The sequence below is a fragment of the Echiichthys vipera genome (genome assembly GCF_963691815.1).
Source record: "Echiichthys vipera genome assembly, chromosome: 8".
Taxonomy (NCBI): domain Eukaryota; kingdom Metazoa; phylum Chordata; class Actinopteri; order Perciformes; family Trachinidae; genus Echiichthys; species Echiichthys vipera.
The window spans coordinates 10,816,167-10,838,085 of NC_139833.1; the positions used below are offsets into that span (position 1 = coordinate 10,816,167).

The 21,919-nt window shown below is 40.7% G+C and overlaps 4 protein-coding genes across 4 annotated transcripts; 2 read left to right on the forward strand and 2 right to left on the reverse strand.

Annotated features, from left to right (window-relative positions):
- Positions 1–368: 368 nt before the first annotated feature.
- On the reverse strand, positions 369–4,108 carry LOC310950297 (C-X-C chemokine receptor type 3-like). The gene is made up of 3 exons (XM_083918015.1): positions 3,969–4,108; positions 2,415–2,768; positions 369–2,100 (listed from the first exon to the last, which is right to left on the reverse strand). The coding sequence occupies exons 2-3, from the start codon at positions 2,763–2,765 to the stop codon at positions 1,342–1,344; spliced, it is 1,110 nt and encodes a 369-aa protein (XP_083774141.1). The 5' UTR covers positions 2,766–2,768; positions 3,969–4,108; the 3' UTR covers positions 369–1,341.
- Positions 4,109–6,204: 2,096 nt separating this feature from the next.
- Positions 6,205–8,255, reverse strand: cxcr3.2 (chemokine (C-X-C motif) receptor 3, tandem duplicate 2). Its single transcript, XM_083917927.1, has 2 exons — positions 8,129–8,255; positions 6,205–7,875 (listed from the first exon to the last, which is right to left on the reverse strand). The coding sequence occupies exons 1-2, from the start codon at positions 8,162–8,164 to the stop codon at positions 6,772–6,774; spliced, it is 1,140 nt and encodes a 379-aa protein (XP_083774053.1). The 5' UTR covers positions 8,165–8,255; the 3' UTR covers positions 6,205–6,771.
- A 4,972-nt stretch (positions 8,256–13,227) lies between these two features.
- Positions 13,228–13,819, forward strand: cnfn (cornifelin; the record flags this gene model as incomplete). Its single annotated transcript, XM_083917792.1, has 3 exons — positions 13,228–13,351; positions 13,442–13,578; positions 13,727–13,819. The coding sequence occupies 3 exons, from the start codon at positions 13,228–13,230 to the stop codon at positions 13,817–13,819; spliced, it is 354 nt and encodes a 117-aa protein (XP_083773918.1).
- Positions 13,820–14,534: 715 nt separating this feature from the next.
- Positions 14,535–19,578, forward strand: tlr21 (toll-like receptor 21). The gene is made up of 2 exons (XM_083918905.1): positions 14,535–14,602; positions 16,110–19,578. Exon 2 carries the CDS (start codon positions 16,247–16,249, stop codon positions 19,175–19,177), a length of 2,931 nt encoding a protein of 976 aa, XP_083775031.1. The 5' UTR covers positions 14,535–14,602; positions 16,110–16,246; the 3' UTR covers positions 19,178–19,578.
- Positions 19,579–21,919: the final 2,341 nt, after the last annotated feature.

The window sequence follows — 21,919 nt, forward strand, 5'->3', positions numbered from 1 at the left end:
CAATCTGATGCGATACTCAAGGCTATTCATAGCCAGTAATGCTATAAACTTGACGTGTTGCTGCTGTCCCCGGTCAACCAGCGTTTCTCAGATTAGGCAACATTGTGATGACTATTTTATTTAAAGTGAAAAGAGGAAGGGAAATAGGTGGCCTGAGAGGAGGGAAACTTTCTTTTCCCGTGTGAAATTATTGTATGTTGAGTTTCTAAAAGAACACCCAATTGTGGAAGTAGACTTTATTTCACATTAATACGCGTTAACATTATTATCTGGCGTGCCTGGGAGACCATAAACGGCACAGCAGCATGGAGGTGAAACCCGCAGCACAACAAGCATTGTGATCTTTTAAAATAAGATTGTATCTTCAATAACTCCTCTTCTTTCCTCCATTTTCCACTGACACTCGTTTGATACACTCTGACGCATAAAGCGCGCCACTGTTCTCCCTCCACCAGACAGACAGACGAGTCTTTCGATGAGTGTAAACAGAGAGCTTTGAAAAGGCTGCCGCACCAACACAGAGCTTTGTTTTCCCTCTTCCCCCTCCTCTGTCACCTGACTGATGACATCACCATCTGTTTGTGTCATCCTGCGTCCTTCAGTCCACTCACCCATGTTGAAACAAAGAAGTCAAGAAGAAATAAGGCCCTGGGTTTGGCCAAAGGGAAATTCCCTTACTGCGCTGCAGTTATCCACACACTCATTGCGCAATCGTGGAATCTACACCGTCGTTACTGCCTGAAGGTAACAAGATAACATGGAAAGTGAAACCATTTCTCTTATCAGCAATAAAGTGATAAACTCTGTAGAAGTGTTTAGCGGCATATCACAATAAACGACCGACAAGTATTATATTGTTTTGACAAGAGCTTATATTCCCACCAATTCAAACATTATGGCATTAGCTTTATGATGTTTGTGTAACAGCGTAAAACTGTTCATTGACACATTTGTTTCACTAATATATAAAATAATGAAAAGAAAGTTTGCTCACAATAATAATAATTATAAAAAAAATAATAATTCACAATAAAAATAGGATGAAAAACACATCTACAATTGATTAAAAACTCATGACTTAGGGCGACAAACTAAAGTTGTGCAACAGTGATTGCAAAATAAAAGTACAACAGTATGTCACCATGATGTGGTTCGGAAACCTTCACATTAAAGTGCAATGTGAAAGAGTGATTTTTATAAATATCTATTTCTCATCCTGATCTCATCATAAAGTCCTGCATCCCTTGAACTCATGACCCAACCTCAAGCCGAATTCCCCTCAGGGGTGGCGCATTGTTCAGGTCACTTTTGAGTCACATGACGGCATTTTTCGTCCATTAATCAGCACTGACTCGACTGCACCTGATGGTCTACACTTGTCATCTGTTTCAGCTCTTCACCCTCGTGATTCTGGTCAGGCAGGGCCTCCTCGCCCACATTTAACTCCCACAGCGAGCTCTCAGACTCAGCTGTAGCACATATCAACATGGCCAGCGTCCTTTTCCTGAAGTTTCCACACAAGCCGAAATAGAGCAGAGGCCTGAGGCAGGCGTGTAAGCAGCCCAGAGCAGAAGTGACCATTAGAGCTCTTCTCAGGGAATGTTCAGGATTTCCAGATAAATCATCACCAGGTTTCTTAGCGCTGCTTCTGAATGTGTCCACGATGAGTGTGATGTTGTATGGCGTCCAGCAGAGAAAGAAGACAACTACCAGGGGCAGGATGACCGTGATGGTCCTCAGCTTCTGAAGGCCTTTAGAGCCGCCCCGCAGCAGGACGCAGGATAAACAGGTGATCAGGGCAGCTGCAGGCAGCAGGAAGCCAAGCGTGTGGTGCAGCAGGCGTGACACCAGCTGCCAGCCAGCTATTGGCTGAGAGTAGCTGTGAACACACAGTGTTTTCTCTTGTGCAGGTTCTCTTCTCGCCACCAGGAAAATACAGTCAGGGATGGTGAGGATCACAGAGACTAGCCAGACCGACAGGCAGCAGACATGAGCTAACCTGGGCTTCCTCTGGGAGAACAGCTGGGTGGCCCGGGCAGTGGACACGTAGCGATCCAGGCTGAGGCAAAACAGCAAAAGCATCCCACAGTAGAAGTTGATCTAGGAGAAAGAAAAGGAAAAATTGAGCTTTGATCTAGTGTAAGACAACCCCCCCCCCCCCCCCCCCCCCATCCATCTTTATCACTTTCACTTCTCCCCTACTCTTGCCTGTTCCCCGAAATGCTGAAATGCCTGGAGACATGTGGAGTTTACTTGCTCAATAAAAGTATTGAGTACAATGACCCTGGTCTGCCAAGAGTCTTGATTGAACAGGTTGTAATGGCCCACAGCCAAACACTACTTTCATTTAAGATAAGAGTATCTCACTTTCACTTTCCACTCCCTGCCTGCTCAACACACCAGTTTGAACTTACATTAAAAACAGCTCCACTGATCTTGCAGAGAAAACCCCCAAAGCACCATCCACTTTGTCTAGCGGCCTGTGCAGCCCAGAAGGGCAGCGTCACCAGCAGCAGGATGTCCGCGACACTCATGTTGAGGATGAAGGTGTCCGATATACTCCAGGATCGCCTCTTCTTAGCCAGGACAGCCAAGAGCAGTGCGTTCCCCAGCAGACCTACGAGCAGCTCCAGGGAGTACAGAACCGGGATCAACACCGCTCTACTGCCTCTTGACTCAAAGTCCTCTTTATACTCGTAGTCTTCATCGTAGTCATAGCTGCTGTTGTGGCGAAATAATCCATCCAGCTCCACGTCCATGTTCATCTACTGTGGAAGCAAAAAGGGTCCGCTTAAGAGAGAGAAATACAAAACGCTGCACTGCTTCAGAAGCTTATATACTGGTCCCTCTAACTCTCTCTCTCTCCCTCTCACTGGGTTTGGCGAAGAGTTGTGTGAGGGTTGGGAATTACAAAATCTCCCCTCGGGAAGTCCAGCTGATGCTTTAAAAACTTGCAAAAACTCACACATAACTCACATGGTGTGATGTGACTGGATGAGGCAACGGTGAAGTGGAAAGCACAGTTCCCTTAGTCACACACACACACACACACACACACACACACACACACACACACACACACACACACACACACACACACACACACACACACACACACACACACACACACACACACACACACACACACACACACACACACACACACACACACACACACACACACACTTTTATGTACAGTGGCTGTGTGGCTTTTTTTTATACTGTTGATGAAGATATATATTCAAAAACGAAACCAAAGTGCTGGTATGTGTGCTAAGATAAGGCACACTAGGCGTGCGCAGATAAATATTCTGAACCATTGCTACAGGAAGGATCCGGTTCGGAAGTGACATGAAAGAGAAGAAACCTAGAGATGAAGGCTTGAAATTCTCATGAGCACTGCCAGGCGTCCTACACCTTTTCTAAAGTCAGATTCAAACAATGTTCAAGCACTTCAAGGTGCATTTACAAGCTTTTACAGCCCATTACAGCTGTGGTAAATTACACATGTAAATGCAGCACACACACATAAAGTAAACTGATGTTGATCACATTAAAATATGTGTTGTACTATAAATAACCAACATCATTTAGTGACATTTCTACAGAAGCGAGAAATTGTGTTTATGTCATTTAGCATTATATATAAACTACAATTCAAGCAGTTTCAAACACTTCATTCATAATCCATGAGTATTTTTTAAAATGAAGTATTGATATAAAGAAAGACCTCTTAGATTTTATTATTTTCATTTTGATCCTGATCCTGAGGAGGCCTCAGTGTGTATCAAAGTTTTAAGAGATTGACACCATGAGTATTTTTTAAGGATCTCCTGCACCTTTGAGAACCCTGCACTGCAATATTTGCATCAAGGTTCTAGTTTACATGTATATTATAATACAAACGTCAACATATGTTAGAAGACACCAAAGTCAAATCTTGAGAGGTTTACACATGATCTACTTACCAAGAACCACTGGGTTGATGATGCAAAAAAAGAAAAACAAGCAATCTGCACGTATCTCTTCTCTTCACACCGGGGGTCAACGGCTTTGCACGAGTAACCACCGTCGCTGCTTTTGGAGGGAGGACGGACGGACGAGCTCCTGCAGCTGTCGGGACCAGCAGCGGAGACAAACACCAGAGTCTGAGCGCAGACTTTAAGGAGGCCTGTCTCTACACTTAGACTTAAAGGGGAATCGCGTGTTCAAACTGGTTTTGGGTGAATTCTCGAAAGCAAAACCACAGGGTAACAGGGGGAACTAAAGAGCAGACGGACGCTGAAGAAAACCGGGACGCAACACCGACGCACTGGTGGTGACACCGTTTATTTCCGTGCACAAAGCGAACTTACATGTACTTTAATTACTTCCCCACTGGGTTGTTTTGGTAACTCAAATGTCACCTCTTCTCGTCCACATTGCCACCTCTACCAAAACCAACTCACGCGAAAAACTAGAGTCACTCGATTCACGTGCTTTTCAAAATAAAATCTTAAATGAAATTCACTGCAGCGTCTACAAATAAAAATACAACAGACGCAAGTTGATACATTAGATAGTTCGCTCGTGATTGTAATTAAAACACATGGTGTGATAAAATGACTCAGTCTTTACGGGTTATGGCTTTAAAGTGGGGGACAGGTGTTTTATTTTGAAGGCCAAATTACCAAACTTCCGTGTTTCCGCTTCATGTGCCTGACTTGACGCAACAAAACTGAACAAAAAGAAGAGTCAAACAATGCGCTGCACAAACAGACGCTTTCCACTAGATCGAGCTGTTGCGTCTCATACTGACGCCTGTTGTTCTTTTGAGTTTTAAGTGATAGTTTTTGGGTGCATAGAAATTCATCATAATGAAAAACTTCCATTATAACACCTTGTATCTATACATAAAAATAATAAGAAATAAGACAAAAAATGCGAGCAAATATCAATACATTCAGGAGCAAAGGCTAAACTTGCCTATATACATTCATTCATTCAATCATTCATTCATCTTCAACCGCTTATCCCGGGGTCGGGGTCGTGGGGGGTGCTGGAGCCGATCCCAGCTGACATTGGGCGTGAGGCGGGGTACACCCTGGACAGGACGTCAGTCTATCGCAGGGCACATAGAAACAAACAGAGACAGACAACCATTCACACCTACTGGCAATTTTAGAGTCATCAATTAACCGAACACGTGCATGTCTTTGGACTGTGGGAGGAAACCGGAGTTTAAATATTATTATTACATAGTGTTTTACCAGTTACATGAGAGGTCTTAATGTCTTTCTTTTACATCTTAGAGTCAAAGAGATATTGTAGGTCAGTAGCAAACATATGAACATTAAGGGTGAACTGAGGCACTCTGACCTTATAGATGTGATATTTGCCAATTAAGTTTGATAGCATGGTCAGTAGAATGGGAGCCTGTGTTATAATTCAGAAATAGTTTTAATAGATTGACACCAGTTTATAGAAGACATGGTGTCTTCTATAAATTTGTGTCAATCTCTTATACCTCTAATACACACCGAGGACTACTTGGTTATCAAGATCAAAATGAAAATAATAAAATCTAAGAGGTCTTTTTATATATCAATGCTTCATTTTTAGGTTGATGATGGTTTTACTCAAATATCGAGATGGCTTAAGAACAAACAAAACAAGCACAAATAATTAAATAATAGAGAAAGAAAACACAGATGAAAGATGGAAACTAAAACATAGCTAAAGTGTTTGACAGATGCTAAACAATCATGCACTGCAATAAATACATTTACTGAAGTACCATTTTGAGGAACTCTACTTTATACTTCTACTTTAGCTACATATAGGATATAAATAGCGCCTTTCTCTGCACTGCAATTATGTGACAGCTACAGTTATAAGATAAGATTAGATAAACATCTAATAAGCTTATGAAATCCAGTGCACTGCTAAATACAAACTTGTGAATGATGGGAAAAATTAGTTAAGTAAATAGTGACTGTAGCTGTGTGAAGAGTGCATTTGCGTAGAAGATGTTGTGGAGAAGCGTAAAGTAAAAACATAGATACATTGTATTTGTACATATATGTACTTCAGTAAATGTACTAAGTTACATTAGTCATGATACCTTCTAAGTGAGACACTGATGGACATATAAACATGACACGTTATTTTTATTCCAAAATATTTATTATAAAAAACTTTGTACATCACAAAGATAATGGGTTTTGATGTAATCTACGAAATTCAAAATGAGATATACCGTATGCATTTCCAGAGTTTTGAAGCACACACCCGAGAGAACAGCTGTGCACGGATAACGAGAAATGAAACCTCAGCACTTAAAACTTTTTAATATATTTACAACCATTTTCACTGTTTTATAGGCTGACACGTGTCTTGTTGCAGACTACATGAGCGTGGCGTCTGATGAGAAAAATGAGCGTAAGGATGTGAGATATGAGTCAGACTACTGACGCCACAAGCTACATCATAACTGCTGAGAAAGCGTTTACAGACATTTGAAGAAATGAACAAGTTTCACAAGATTTGACCCATGAACACAAAAATCAACAAGCTCCAAAAAGTTACGTGACAGCGTCAACATGAGGGACGTGACATTCGGTTTCACTCCAGACTCCCTTCATGATTTCACTACTCAAAAACAATGACAGAGCAACGTTGTTTGCTGCACCAATCTGAGAACATTTTAAGCTGCAAACATATTATTATTTAGTCCTTTCTTTCTTTCTTTCTGAATTCATGTAAGTTTGCTTTCTATTTTACTTTAAATTTTCAGCCCATAACAGAGTAGGAGGTGTTCTCGCTTTCTGCAGAGGTGAAAGATCCAGTATGTTTTTTGGGCCTCCTCTCCTTCCAGCCCTTCATCCCCAGCAAGCCCCTCTGTCCCAGCAGCCCCTTACACATTCTGGCCAGCTCCCTCCTGAACTTCACCCCCACGAAACCATACAGCAGAGGGTTCAGGGCACAGTGCGACAGCCCCACACTTTCAGTGATCAGAGTCCCAATGTCCACCACATGGCCAAACTGGCAACCTCCAGTCACCATGCCCAGCCTGTGCAGACTATCCACCAGCTGGAAGCAGTTGTATGGTGCCCAGCAGATGACAAACACAGACACTAAGGAGATGATGAGGCGGAGAGACTTGCGCTTTTGGCGGCGAGTGGCATTGCAAAGAGACCTGAAGATGCAGATGTAGCAGCAGAGCATGATCAACAAAGGCAGCCCAAAACCCAGAACCAAACTGACGAGCTGCAGCCCCACCTGCCACTGCATGGAGTTGTCAGTGAACCACACCTGGCACAGGAACGCCTTCTCGTTGCCCACAGTGTTCACCTCCACTACCTGTTTGAAGGTCATGTCAACTCCGCTCAGGCCCAGGCAGCACACCCAGATGACGGCACACGCAATCTGGGCGTGGCAGGTGTTGCGCTTCCAGCCAGAGCTGACAGCGTGGACGATGGCCAGGTAACGGTCGAAGCTGATGCAGGCCAGGAAAAGGATGCCACTGTAGCGGTTCAGGGAGAAGAGGGCACCGGAGATCTTGCAAACAGCCAAGCCGAACACCCACTGGTGAGCCCACTGCACAGCAAACAGGGGCAGGGTGAAGGCCAGCAGGAGGTCAGAAATAGCCAGGTGAAGCAGGAAGGTGTCCGTCAGAGAGAAGGCACAGACTCCACGACGCTGAGAGTTTCGGTAGCGTCGGATCACACACAGCACAAGCACGTTGCCCACAAGAGCCAGGACGAACACCAGACTGTATACGACAGGGGAATACCTCTGTGCAAAACCATATGTGTCCTCCTGTAAGCATGGGGATGCATGAGTCTTGCTCGTCTCAGGGGACAAGGTGTAATTGTCATAGTCATCCCCATAGTCCTGTTGACAAGAGAGGAAAAGAGGTCTGTCAAATTCTTGAAACAGATGGGTTATTCTAAAAAACGTGTACTTCTCAGCATTTCAGAAGCTTTATGATGCAGAAACCAATTAAACTAAAATCAGCAAAGGGCCTTTCTGACATGCAGGCCATGTCTTAAAGTATCTGGCTCATGGTATAGAAAACAAAGTGCAGGCAAAAGTCTCCTCTGATAAACGATGATGCACGTGAAAGATTAGACAAATATCCACTCACCCAGTAATCTTCTGTGGTTGGTGGGACTTGATCCATCTTTGTAGCCAACAAGGAGACAGCAGAATACCTGAAACCCTCCAACAGTCAAGAGAGCACTCTCATACACACAATGGGGTAAACATCCCTCTTTTCTTCCACACTTGTCCGAAAGATCAAAAAGAAGAAGTTGTCATTTCAGGAACCGAATCTTCGTAGATTTGAGACAGATGCAAACATAGATATAGTAGGAATAGATGACTGTGTCAGGGAAATTGTGACATATATCTTCAAAACTTGGCTGCAGCTATAGCTATAAAGCTCAGTCAGACACAGACAGGGCATGACTGGCGTACTAAATATGGAAAGATATTCTATTTTCTATCTTCTACTTCATCTATACTGCAGATCCAGTTGATTTGATTTTAATATAAATATACAATTATTACATATAATATCCAAAACGTATGGGAATTCAACCCCCAAGAAGCATAAACTGGTTTAACAAAACAATCCTCTACAACTGGAGGAGAAGTGAAAGTGCTTAGCTGGCAGGAGTTTCTCAGTCTCCACTATCTTGTTCTTCATGTTCTGCTTGCTTTGAGATATCGATCATTACACTCATTGTGTGATTGTCCTAATTTTATATTTTATTTTTTATTTTTATTTTACAAATCTATGAAAATGTCAAAATATAGAATTGTAGATGTTGAACTAATCACTTACCCTCTGAGATCTTGTGAAGAAGACAGGATGCAAACAGAGGGGCGGACAAAATACATCCTATGTTTAGATACACTTCAAAAGAACACAACAGGAAATTAAGTCATTTAATGGTCTAACAGACTCTTACAGGAAAGCATGAACATGCTCATGAGAGATGCTTTGGACCAACCATTACCAGAATGGCATTTTCAAGAGTGTACTAAAATAAATACACTTAAAATTATCTCATGCTTTGGAAACAACACTTGAAGAAGTTAAATAATCTTGTAATAGTGTTTTGAAACCTGTGCTAGAGAGTCGAAGACCTCCACTGAGACCTGTATCCTGTCCATATTACAGCTCATTTTCACTTTGAGAGTTTGAAAAGCTTTCAGTGGAGTTTTTAAAGGAGTTAATATAATAATAATCAGCACATGCAGACCCAGCTCAGGGGCACTCAAATTCTGGTTGAGAGATAAAATGCAATGATGAGTCACAAAGCCCCTTTTTGCTTTACTTCCGCAAACTCGACCAAAGACAGGCGGGATGAACAGAACGAGCAAAATCCCCTTTCAGTATTACTTTATGATTTCTTTTCAACAACAGTGCAAAAGTGTGAGGAACCGAACACTCTCGTGGTTACTTCTGTCTCGACTGAGGGTCTTCTGGTAAATTATTTTATTGTGCAACATCTCTAACGTCCTGCTTCCTTTTTGTGTGATGAACAGATAATAACACCCCACACAAGCATATTGTTAAAGTTAGTGATAAATGTCTGTAAGGAGTCTGGTGCACACATGGAGGAGCAGAAAGGGCACTCATATTTCATCTTCTGACTTCTACATAATGTCCATTTAAGGAAAACAGGTGCCTGGTCCAATGAAAACAAAGCTGTGCTTCAGTATTAAAACTCAAATGCCCCTGTGGCTTGTTTAAGTGGCCTGTGGGGTTTTAAAGAAACTGTTTATAGATGCCCCTGTACATAATAATATTAATAATACTTATTATAATACATTTGATTTATATAGCGCTTTAAAAAAACACTCAACACTCAAATGCCCTTTACATAAGAAGCTAAGTCCTGACCAATACTGGAGTCTTGAGGTCGACGCATTCATCCAGTGGCATCACTCGTTTCTTTGTTGTGGCATGAGTGACGTGCTTCTGACTGTTTGTGTCTATTTCTGACATGGTTAAATATTTGCTGACTGATGTTTTTCCCCTCCTTTTTGTTGTTATTTGTTTATGGGGGCATTGTTTTTCTCAGCCTTTGTAAGACGTTTTGTGTTTAGCAATATGTCAGTTTTCACATTTTATAATGTCTCTGTATAAAGGGAATACATAGCTTATTCATTTTTATAAATGATCTGATAACACAATGGTATGTTCATGCAAAACCATGTTAACAAAGTAAAAAAACAAACCAAGACAATATACGGGCTAATGGAAATGTCTTAAAATACATAATCAAATCATCTTGATACAGATCCCTTAGATCAGTTTTTCTAGTGTGACGGTGAGTACCAAGATGAACAAGATACTTTTCAGTTTGAAAATCAACTCGTCAGTGCTCTCCGGTGGACAAACTACATAACAATGGTGACACTGTTTTTAACTCAGACTTAGTTTGGCCTCCCTGTGCTGCAATGTCTTACCCATTGGCATTCTGATTGAGCTTTTAATTTTTATAGGTTTTCAGTTAAAAGTGAAATAATATTTGAAATGCATTTAAAATGTGATATTACGCCTGCAGTGAATGAGTCACAGTAGAGCACAACAATGCATTTATCGGTTCTGTCTTGTCTTGTCAGTTGTTTTTATAATCTAAGTTCATAATATTATCTGCTGCTCCGATCTGTAAATACAAACTCCACACCTCTACAACCTGAGATGCTAGAAAATGTAATGCATGAGCGTGATACGATCAAATGATGATTATCCATGTAATTTCTATAACCCCTCTCTCTTCACACATCAACAAGCCCATAAATCCCACATGCGTGTTGTACATAATGTTGCACATGGTATGTTACAAAAAATAAGAGGAGAGGTTAAATACTGCTTATAGAGTCAACCCTTGTGTTTTGTTGACATTGGCGTTACTTCCTCATTGTGAGTGTCACACACTCCACTGCTGCATGTGTAAACTGCACCGCTGCTGCATCCAGGGAAAAGCGCCGCCCAAGAATATTGTGATCGTTATAAAAGAATGCAAACAGTTGAGAGCAGACTGTTAAAGGGCTGACGTTCAGAACACTGATGAAAACAACCTTTTACTATGTAAATATACTCTATAGTGGGGATATATAGTGGAGTAATGGCATCCTGAGCGTTGAATGAAGTCACCCTCCCTGTGTGTGTTAAAATCTGAGCTTCTCCCCTCTTTGATTGTAATGAACACCGAGGGCCTCGACAGAGTGTTGGTATATGATGAGTTGGCGAATGGTTTCGGAGATTGATGTGGAGCCAATTCCAGCTTCCTTTTTTTTTAGTATTTTGAATACAGCTCCTTTAACTCGGGCAGCCTAATGTTGCATTGTTGTCACTGGAATCTTTGTATTTAGTTGTGAGTCAGCGTTACTTATTACCAGCTGGGACAGCGACACTGATCTGATTGTTTTCATTGTTTTTCCAGGTGTCTGTGGACAGGTATAGTCACTACAACCGTGAGACAAGACACAGTCCCGAAACTGTACACGTGTGTAATTCAAAGATGGGTGTGGTCTGAGCCAGGGCTGGAAGTAGTGAAGGAGACATTGCCCTGACACTCTACAACCCTGGCCAGATTTGGCGTCACAGGTGGTGTGATCCCATCACAAAACAGTCTCTAGTGATGTGTTATTTTTATTTTATCACGATGCAGTACTTATAGCCTCATTTTTAACACAATATTGTAACTATTTCACAAAGATAAAGATAATTAGATAAGATACTAAATAAAAAGAGGAAAGGAAGAGAAGGGAAAAAGAAAACAAGGGGAAACCTGTCGACACACCCGTGCACCTGCACACCAAGAACTAAGTCATTTTTTAGTTTGTGTTCAATTTGTGTATTGTTCAAGAAAAGCAATACAATATGACCATCATTTTTAAAAATGGCTTGAGTTCATCACCCAAGATGACCTCATTTAGCCCAAAGGAGACAAAGCAATGTTAAGGAATAGTCAATTTACTTAATGTCTTCGATATTTCAAGTATAATCGGTTTTGTATCTGGCTCCAGTGGGATTATTTCACTTTCTATTTTGGGGCAAATTACAAAACTGTGGGTTAAAGTGTCTTCTTGGAACGGACACTTTGGTGAATATTTTATTCAGTTTAGATTTTTGGTTATAACCCATGCAGCAATTTAAACAGTATCAGGAAATGTCCGGCATTTATAGAGCAAGCACGGATACATTGTAAACTTTTGTCCAATATAACATTGTAGATTTGATTACCCATGTCATCCTCCCATGCACTCTCATAAACCTCAGATGAAGGGCTGTTAAATGTTTCGTGAAACACTGTAAATGTAGTATATCAACTGCTGACTTTTATACTTCTTCAATGTCGTTCTTATCTTGTGTGTGTGTGTATATTGTTTTTCCATAGACCCATGTGGACATCTGGACAAACTGTGCTATACAGATTCACATATTTACCATATTTATTTATGTATCTCAGCCCAAGAGTAAACCCCTCTACTATTATATTCCCATTCATAGAGTTCGGGCCCACAGTGTGTACACAAACCACACCTGCCCTAAATGGGAAAGCCTGGGTTATAAGTTGCTGAAGTACAGATATGCACTACATGTCTACTTTGTTCTTCAATTACTGTGCTGATAAAGGTCGCGTCATGTTGGGTGAACCCTTTTGAAAAGTGATACGCCCCAAAATTACACACATGGGCTTTTTGTTTGTCATGTTTGCACCTGCCCAAATGGTAATTCATTTCATATCAGAACAGAAACTGGCCCCCAGTATAAGAGTGATGTCAAACTGTGTATAAGAGTTGTGGCCGTGCCTTTGCCGTCTTGTTTGTGGATTTAGCCTGTGACCGTCGACATCGTAAAACCACCATTCAGGAGACATACACGAACCTCAGGAGCTGAAACCAGGTGAGTTTGGAGCAACTTTTCCTCAAAACCAACGTTGTCCAGTCCTGCTTAGTGGAATAGTTGTCAGGTCTTCATTCCAGTTAACTTCACAAACAAATTCTGCTGATTTATGTCTCGATCTCTGGCACTATTAATGGAATATGCTTAAATGAGTTTGAAAAGCTGACAAAGCTTTAATGGCTTGTGACTGGACAGGGAGCAGATTATTCATTTGGGAGAAAATGTTACCAGATGTGAATTTGTGACAATATTGTTACTAAGTACTTTTGTGTGATCTGTTTTCACATTTGAATATTCCTTTGTTTCTACTCACAGCAATGGCGTTCCAGTCAAATGTGATCAACTCGCAGCCTCAGGTCTCGGTCACACAGTACACTGTGTCATCCGGATTAACAGATTGGAGCTCAAATGTGTGCGACTGCTGCGAAGACTGTGGCATCTGTAAGTGTTTGTGTTTCCGTAGAAGCAAGAAGGAATGAACCAACAATCGTGAAAGGAATTCCCATGTGACAATACGTTTCTCACCTCCAGGTCTTTGTGCAACCTTCATCCCATGTATCCTGGGCTGTAAGGTGGCGCAGGACAACGGGGACAGCTGCTGTCTGCCCTTCCTTCCAGGTGCCATGATTGCTCTGAGGACGAGTATGCGCAGCAGATACCACATTGAGGTAAGTGTGCACAAAAACAATCATACATCTGATTTTGAACTGGAAAGATGATGCGTTTTTGTAGTTGTGACATCAAAAAATATCCTTTTTTTTTGCATGAGATAATTGATGTTTGTCTCCAGCTGACTGTCGCTGTGCTTCTTCCCAGGGCTCGGTGTGTGATGACTGGGTAATCATGGCCTGCCTGCCCCTGTGTGGACTGTGTCAAATGGCACGGGAGCAGAAGAGGAGAGGACACTGAATTTAATTTTTGAATTACACAGAAAGAGTTTCTCCATTTCAAATTTCATTTCATTTTGAGACATTTATCAATGAGTTTATGTTACGTGCGTTTCATTTAGTATTTGTTCAAAATAAAAACATAAAGAAAAAAAAAATGGGTTTACTTTGTAAGAATATTTCCTGATCAGGACTGAACTGCCATTTTCTTTATTTTTCTATTGTTATTATTCTGATGAAATATTGAATTTTTTCACTTTTTATTGTTTAGACTTTGAACCAGGCTAAATAATTCAGATGGAAGAAAATTAAAAAGTAAAAAAAATCAAGACTACATCAGGCGTAAACTTTTACACAGGATAATAAGTGACTAACTGTGATGAAATGGTCTGAATTAAATGAGATTTAAAGCAACAATGACTCTTCCCTCTTCCAGTTTATAGTGGTGAATTTACCCACGTTATTTATTTGGAAATTAAACTTTACCCAAATCCTGCTTTTCTTGCATACTTTGTTATTCAATAATGTATATCATGTGTTCATCTCATATTCTATAAAAGGAGTAATTTATGTATGTTGAATTAACTAATGTATATTCTTTCAAGCAACAGTATTTCAATAAAAAACTCTTGAAATCACAGTATCATGTTGTTCCTTAATATGAAAGGAAAAGAGTGGGTTGAACTCTTTTCCTTTTGTTGTTCCTCTTCCTGATTGAGTGTGTATCTCCTTTAAGACATCAACGGCACAAGAAGCTCTCCGAAGAGGCGAGAGCTGAACAACATTCATTTGAATGGCTGCCAAGGTAAAATAATGTTATTCTTTTTAAATATGGTAACATACTTAGCAACTACTGGCAAGTTTTTTTCTTATCAGAGAAGAGTGTGGAAGACTATGTGAAAGACTATAAGAGGGCGACTTCTCACAGGATTCAGAAATGATTATTTGCACATTTTAAAACTGAAATATCTTCTTTAAAAAGGTTGAATCTGAAATTTAGGACAAATAATGGCAAAATGTTTATGACATAAAATATATGTGTTATTAGAGAAAATGATTATTTGCTGCTACATGGGGATTGTCAGGCTAATATATTATCTGGAGTACTGTGTGTGCATAGTGGTCAATGATTCCTGATTTCATAAAGTTAGAGAATACAATTACAGAGAGACATAAAAGCCAGGTGAGAAACTCAAAAGGTGTGCAGGCGCTGACAGAAAAGCATACTTGTAGAAGGCTGAGTCATTCCTGGAAGCTTGTGCAATGCTGTCAAACATGTTAAACCCAAGAGGGATACGAGAAATGAGGGTGTGCGGAGTGTGTTGTTACCGTCAGTGCTGTCTATAACCATGTCCACCCGTTCGTGGCACGTTCTAACATCAGGTATAGAAAATCACAATCTGAAACAAATGTCAAGATTAGGAGGAAGACAAGCGCGTCAGTGAGAAGGCATATGACAACTCTGAAAGAGGAACCCGGTTTCTTTCTTGTACACAGTTCAAATTTCTTGATAAACAGAACAATATTTCAGGTGGATTTCTGACGCGGTGAGAGAAATATAGGAACCTGGTGAGTTTTGGTTCTGCTATGACACACCAGCATCAGCATAAGACAGACTGAGTTAGTGTGGGAATAGACATTACAATATATAGTGCAAAACCATCATAAAAATATGGGCATTTAGATTTTGGGGCTCCATAGTTTTATAATAAAGCACCTCATACGTGAAAAATTTAAAATAACATTTATTTCTCTCAAGTATACGGAAGCTCGGAAACGCAAGGTGAACTTATGCTGCATTCTGCTGAACTTTCAATGCCCTTTGTATCACGTGTCAGGCACAATTTTCAAAACAGACTAATTAATTAAGTAATTAAGCCTCAAAGTTTATCTCGTAAACTTAGGTTCTGGCCAACGATGCCTGAAAAAAAAAAAGCACCTTGCCTTTCAGGGCTTCTGTTCAAGTAGTGCACACAAATTAAAATGTTAGTAGAATGAATCAGACTTAAAAAGCCACTTTGTTGTTGCTTCCACAGTGTTTTAAATGTATCTTTAGAAGTTAAAATAAGAATATCCACCTATGAATACCAAGGAAACAAACATTTTTAAAATGGACACCTTAAAGTATTTTTCCAATACCCTGTAAAGGGATGAAAACAGGACAGACATGTACATGACAGTAACAATGGTGATATTTTCCGATGGGTTGTGGTAGCAGTTCTGTATTGTTCTGAGCATTGTTCTGCTTAGAAAGTAAGAAGTGTGATCTGAAAATGCTAGTTTCAATTATTAATCCTGCTCTCTGTCCTCAGATTGCTGTCCCACGTCCGGCTGACGCACACGATGCATTGTTGATGGATATTTGCAAGATATACAAACAAACCAAACCGACAAAGACACTGATGAAAGTAATTTAAAGGACAGTTTCTTTGGACTGCAACAAGACAAAATGGCAAGTTTAACTCATCAGCTGCTGTCAATTGCAGTTGTTCTTGGTGCTGTTCGACTCATCAGTGGTTACAGCTTCAACAACTGCATTGAAGACCCGCGCTTCCGCTCAAGTTTCAACTGCGTCCGTCGGAAGGAAAGCAGAATGCAGGCTCTTATAAATGACCTGCCGCCCTCTGCCATCAGTCTGACCATCTCTGTTAATCCTCTGTGGCACATTACCAACAAGAGCTTTGTTCATCTACCAAACCTTCAACACCTCAGCATAGATCGTAATCACTTGAGGATAATCGATCAACTTGCTTTCCAAAACTTGACTCAACTTAAGTCTCTCAATGTGTCGTTTAACAACATATCTGAGCTCAGCCCACACGTGTTTAAGGACCTGCACAACCTCACATCTCTCATACTGACAAACAATACATTAAAGCAGCTCCCTAAAGACATTTTCTCCACCCTTCTCAATCTGGACACTTTGAACATGAAGCAGAACTTCCTGAGAAACTTTTCAGAGATTGCTGAGTCTGTATCACATCTAACAAACCTAAGGGTACTAGATCTTTGCTTTAACAACTTGACCTCTCTCAGCCACTCCAATGTGTCACTACCCAAATCCCTCACTACATTATATATATGTAGAAACAATCTGTTAACATTAGGATGTAAGCATTCGTTTCTGGGGTTCATCCAGCTGCTAGATCTGTCATATAATCCAAGGCTCAATACGACGGCTTTTCAAGGAGTGGATTTGGGGCATATAAACTATCTGCGTTTGCGTTCAACAAGTGTTGAGGTATTGGAGTTCTTAAACATCAGCAACATCAACGCGGGTCACGTTGATTTCTCTGGTATGGGTCTAAAAAATGACACCCTGCTCATGAAGCTATGCAGGACCCTAAAGAGAAAGATGAAATCGATTCAAAAATTAGGACTGGGTAATAACGGGATTAAGAATCTAACAAACACACTGTTCTACTGTCCTACCATCACATGGGCGTTGGATCTATCCAACAACAACCTGCAAAGCATAGGTTGTCTTAACTTTCTCGATAAACATACGCCAATAGAAAGCTTCACCGCAGAGCATAACCATCTCAAATCCCTCAGATCCTGTAAAACTGAAAATACCGTTTATTTTAAAAATCTAAGAGAGCTGAGCTATCGTTACAACCGCATCCTCTCAGTCGGCCCTAACGCTTTCTATCACACACCAAATATCAAGACGTTAAAGCTCAACATAAACACAATTGCTTATCTCGACCGTAAAGCTCTCAAATGGCTAACAAGTCTCGAGATACTCCACTTGGACAACAACCTCTTGACTGATTTGTTTAATGACACCTTTGAAGATAATTACAACCTGCAAACCCTCAACCTACGCAACAATCGTATTTCTGTCATTTTTAATAAGACCTTCAGTCGTCTAAGGAATCTGACAATACTGGACCTAGGAGGTAATAAGATCACTTATTTTGAGTCACTTGGCCTTGATGGACTAAAAAGTCTGTCCAAATTTTATCTAGATGGAAACAACCTCAAACGAATTGACTCTTCCCTCTATCGCGTGTTTCAAGACACACTAACAGTGCTGGATTTACAAGGTAATCAGATTCACTTCCTCAATGAAGATGTCAGTTCACCATTTATGAATCTCAGCAAACTCAGTGATCTGAAAATGAGTGGGCAGCAGCCGCATGGCCTCACGGTTCTACCACGCACTTTCTTCAGAGGCCTCCACTCACTGAGATCTCTCTATCTCACCGACAATAACATCATTTATCTTTCTCCGGATGCCTTTGATGATCTGTCAGGCTTACAATTCCTCACATTAGATAACTGCTGCGTTGGGGTGACACAACTAAAACCAGGAGTCTTTAAAAATCTACGAAATTTGACCAAACTGATCGTAGAAAATATGGGCATTCAGAACTTCTCAAAGGAGGTTTTTGGGAACCTAACACAGTTACAAACACTGCAGCTCAACCACAACGTGATGCAGGGAATTAAAGTCGAAGCACTAGAAAGTTTACCTAAGCTCCACTACCTTGACATACGTAATATTCCTTTAAGCTGCACCTGCAAGAACGGCTTGCTGCAAAACTGGACAGTAAATAACCCACAAGTCCAGGTGGTCTATCTCTACAATCTGCCGTGCCCACATGATACAAAATTCAAATTCTACAACTTTGACACCAAAGTTTGTTACATCGATCTGGGGGAGTACCTGTTCTTCAGCACCGCCGCTATTATCTTTCTGTTCACAGTCACTCCTTTACTTTATGTCAAACTCTACTGGAAAATGAAGTATGGCTACTATGTGTTCCGTTCCTGGTTTGGTGAGCAGTGGCGCAGACTCAGTGAGGAGGAGGAAAATTGCAAATATGATGCATTTATTTCCTATAATTCCTCTGATGAACAATGGGTCATGGAGCAGTTAATGCCCAACCTGGAGGGAAATGGGGCATCATTTAAACTTTGCCTTCATCACAGGGACTTTGAACCGGGCCGATATATTGTGGACAACATCGTCTCTGCTGTATATAGCAGCCGGAAAACTATTTGTGTGGTGAGCAGGAATTTCCTAGGAAGCGAGTGGTGTTCTTTGGAAATCCAACTGGCCAGCTACCGACTGTTCGATGAGCACCGGGACGTTCTGCTGCTGGTGTTTTTGGAGCCAATCTCTGAGAGGCAGATGTCGTCCTTTCACCGCATGAGGAAAGTCATGTTGAAAAAGACTTATCTGCAGTGGCCTGGTTCAGACTGCACTAACCCGAGTCAGGCTCAAGAGCTGTTCTGGATGCAGCTACGTAGAGCGATGAGAAAAGGGAGCAGGTTAAAAACCGAAGACGATTACAGCGAAGGTCGTGAGGAAGAAAAAACTGAACACCCTGAGACTCAAGCATCAGAGGAAAACTGTTACTTGCTACCTTGAACGGGTTTGTATGTTTTATTTGTGATCGTCAAGACAGACCTCTCAGTAGGTTAAAAGAATAATTAAATGTTCTGCTGCTGGGAGAGGGTCATGAAAATGTGGTTTAAATGTGTAGCGTGATGCACTGTAAGATGAATAATAACATGATTTATACAAGCATGAATCAGAAATGTTATTTAATATCTTGTACTCAGTTTATTTTCATATTTAGCAATACTTGATATTGCACATCTTTTTTTATTATTGCGTGTACAAACGTGTTTCATTGCTTTTAAATGTAGCCCACATACACAACAAAATATCAAATAGCTTTCCCAATAGCACATTCTTGGCTAAAATCCTTGGTCTCAAAGTATTTCCCATTATAACGCATGTAAAAGAAAATATGTGTAAAGTTCTGCATATTAAAAAATGTTCCAAGGATGCAAACAATACATAATTGTGTGTTTCTTTATCTCAGCATAAATGGGACAAAATAATAAAAGAGGTAACTCTTGAGATGTCAGCTATTGCTATTGTATTTGATACTGTTTAATAAAATATGAGCACACAACACATATTTGTCGACTGTGAACAAAAAGCCTTGATGGTATGAACTGAGAGAGCATTGTTATTGTTTTAGTTAGTCAAAGAAATATTCACAGGCACGCCTCTATGCAGAGCTTCCCCACACATTAGTACAGTCTCATAGGAGGAAAGGACCATTGCTCAGGGCTCGGGAAAGATGAAAGGGGAGCTGCTGGGTCTCTTTCAAGCATGTGAGATGGTGGGTAATGCATCATGTCATTGTGGTGGGACCTGAGGGGAGGGCAAGTTGAAGGAAGACTGAATTGGCTGTAAGACTGAAAGCTCTGCTGAGGATGGTGAATTTGGGGAGAGAAGGAGGGAGCAAAAGAGTATCTGTCAGTTTCAAATAGATTGTTCTCCTGGGGAAATTGCATTGACTGTGCTGAACGTCTATCCGGCAGCTGTGCTTGGTAAGGAAAGAAAGGCTGGGTGCTGCTGCCACCGTACTGAGACCAGCCGCTCCTCTCTGGAACAGCTCTGTTGTGGTTCATAAGGCTGTTTTCAGAGGAATCATACATAACAGCATCTTTGTTCTCCGGCCTGTTGAAACTGTCTTCCCAGTGCTGAGATGCTGAAGCCTTTTCTCCCCAGCATGATGTGGGGGAGAACAAATGATCACTGGCTGTAACTCCTGAGGGCTCAAAGTCCATGCAGAACTGAGGAGAGCAAGGAGGTCTGAGGATATCATCCAAAAGGCTGACAGAAGTCTCCACTGGGCTTCTCAACCATTCAGGAGTCTTCACATGAAAACCAGAAAGCATTTTATCCCAGAGTAATGAAATCTTAAATTATATGAGAATTACTAAAGGAAGGGTGACATATGCGAAATTAACTAAAATAAGAGAGTGACGGAGAAAACTTAAAATCTTACCTGTTCCAGGTTTTGTGGATGTGGCCTGGACCAGTTAAAATGCCTTCTTCCAGAGGCTCTGAAAGATGTGGTTTTCTGGGTGTCAAAACCTGGCTGACTGGCAGTGTCGGCTTGAAACACTGTGAATGCATCTAAAAAGGAGGAGACACGACTCAAAAACTGCCCACAAACTATAATGTACTTTCTACTGGTCTTTTTTAGACAAGACGTTAACTAAGGTTTGATGTGAATACATTTTGTTCTGGTACACAACTCCAGACAGAGGCCAAATTAAAGTATAGGTTCATGATTCATTATAATAATAGTAATAATAATAACAATATTCAGGTGCCCTTATACACTGAAACAGATTTCCCTTGCTGTAATCACCCCTCCTGTTCATGCTAGTCATCAAGAGACCTCATCCTGAAGTGCTTTCAATGTATGTAAAGGTATATTATCACAAAAATGTCGGAAGGTAACATAAGAAAGCAAGTGGATATTTTCCAAAGTTACAGTATTTCTAGTCCAAAATTTTCTTTGGCTACCATCCATTCACAGTGAAACCGGGAAACACTGTCCATGGACATACTGTATAAATAGGGAATTGAGTACAAAAAAGGCAAAACGTTTGAAATACGCTGATAACATTTATGATATTTGACTATATCAATTTTACTTCCTTTCTCACACAAAAAAACTTAGTAATGCTCCAACAAGGCACGGAAGAAGAAGACTGAAAGCTTTCAAACACAGAGGTGCAAATGTTTTAGGAGTAAAGAAATGCATTCAGCGCTTTTGTCAGGCTGCATCGATACACTCAGTGTGCTTTGGTAAATAAAACTGAACGTAAACATTAGTGATAGACCAATGCAGGCTACTAGGTTTGCAAATAGTTTTTTCCTGGCATTTTTTACAGACGTCCACAAGCAGCTCTGTGTTTCTGGAGACGCCTTTTTTAATGCAATAAACGTTCCTTTTTAAAAAAAATTAAGACTCGTAACATTTGTTATCATCATTGTGTAATTTTTTTTTAATGTAAATTGAGGAAGCAAAAGTAGTATCGGCTCCAAATATCAGCTGAAGATCGGTCATCGGCTAAGGCTGATGATAAAAAAAGTCTAAGTCTAAAAAATCCATATTGGCCGATCCCTAGCAAACAACAAGAAAACTCCACGGGGCAGCTTTAAAAATAGACACCTATCACTGTGTAATGAACACTATTAGTCAAATTTGAGTAAAAAGAAGCTATCAATACAAATGCTAAAGATTTCAAAAACATGTAGTAGAGTGTTGAATAATTTTGAGCTGATAACTGAATCACC

Coding starts and splice junctions, on each gene's coding strand:
- LOC310950297 (XM_083918015.1), bottom strand. CDS start 2,765: ATGAACATGGACGTGGAGCTGGATGGATTATTTCGCCACAACAGCAGC. Junction 2,101..2,414: donor TCAGTGGAGCTGTTTTTAAT/GTAAGTTCAAAC, acceptor TCTTTCTCCTAG/ATCAACTTCTACTGTGGGAT.
- tlr21 (XM_083918905.1), top strand. CDS start 16,247: ATGGCAAGTTTAACTCATCAGCTGCTGTCAATTGCAGTTGTTCTTGGT.
- cxcr3.2 (XM_083917927.1), bottom strand. CDS start 8,164: ATGGATCAAGTCCCACCAACCACAGAAGATTACTGG. Junction 7,876..8,128: donor CAACCACAGAAGATTACTGG/GTGAGTGGATAT, acceptor TCTTGTCAACAG/GACTATGGGGATGACTATGA.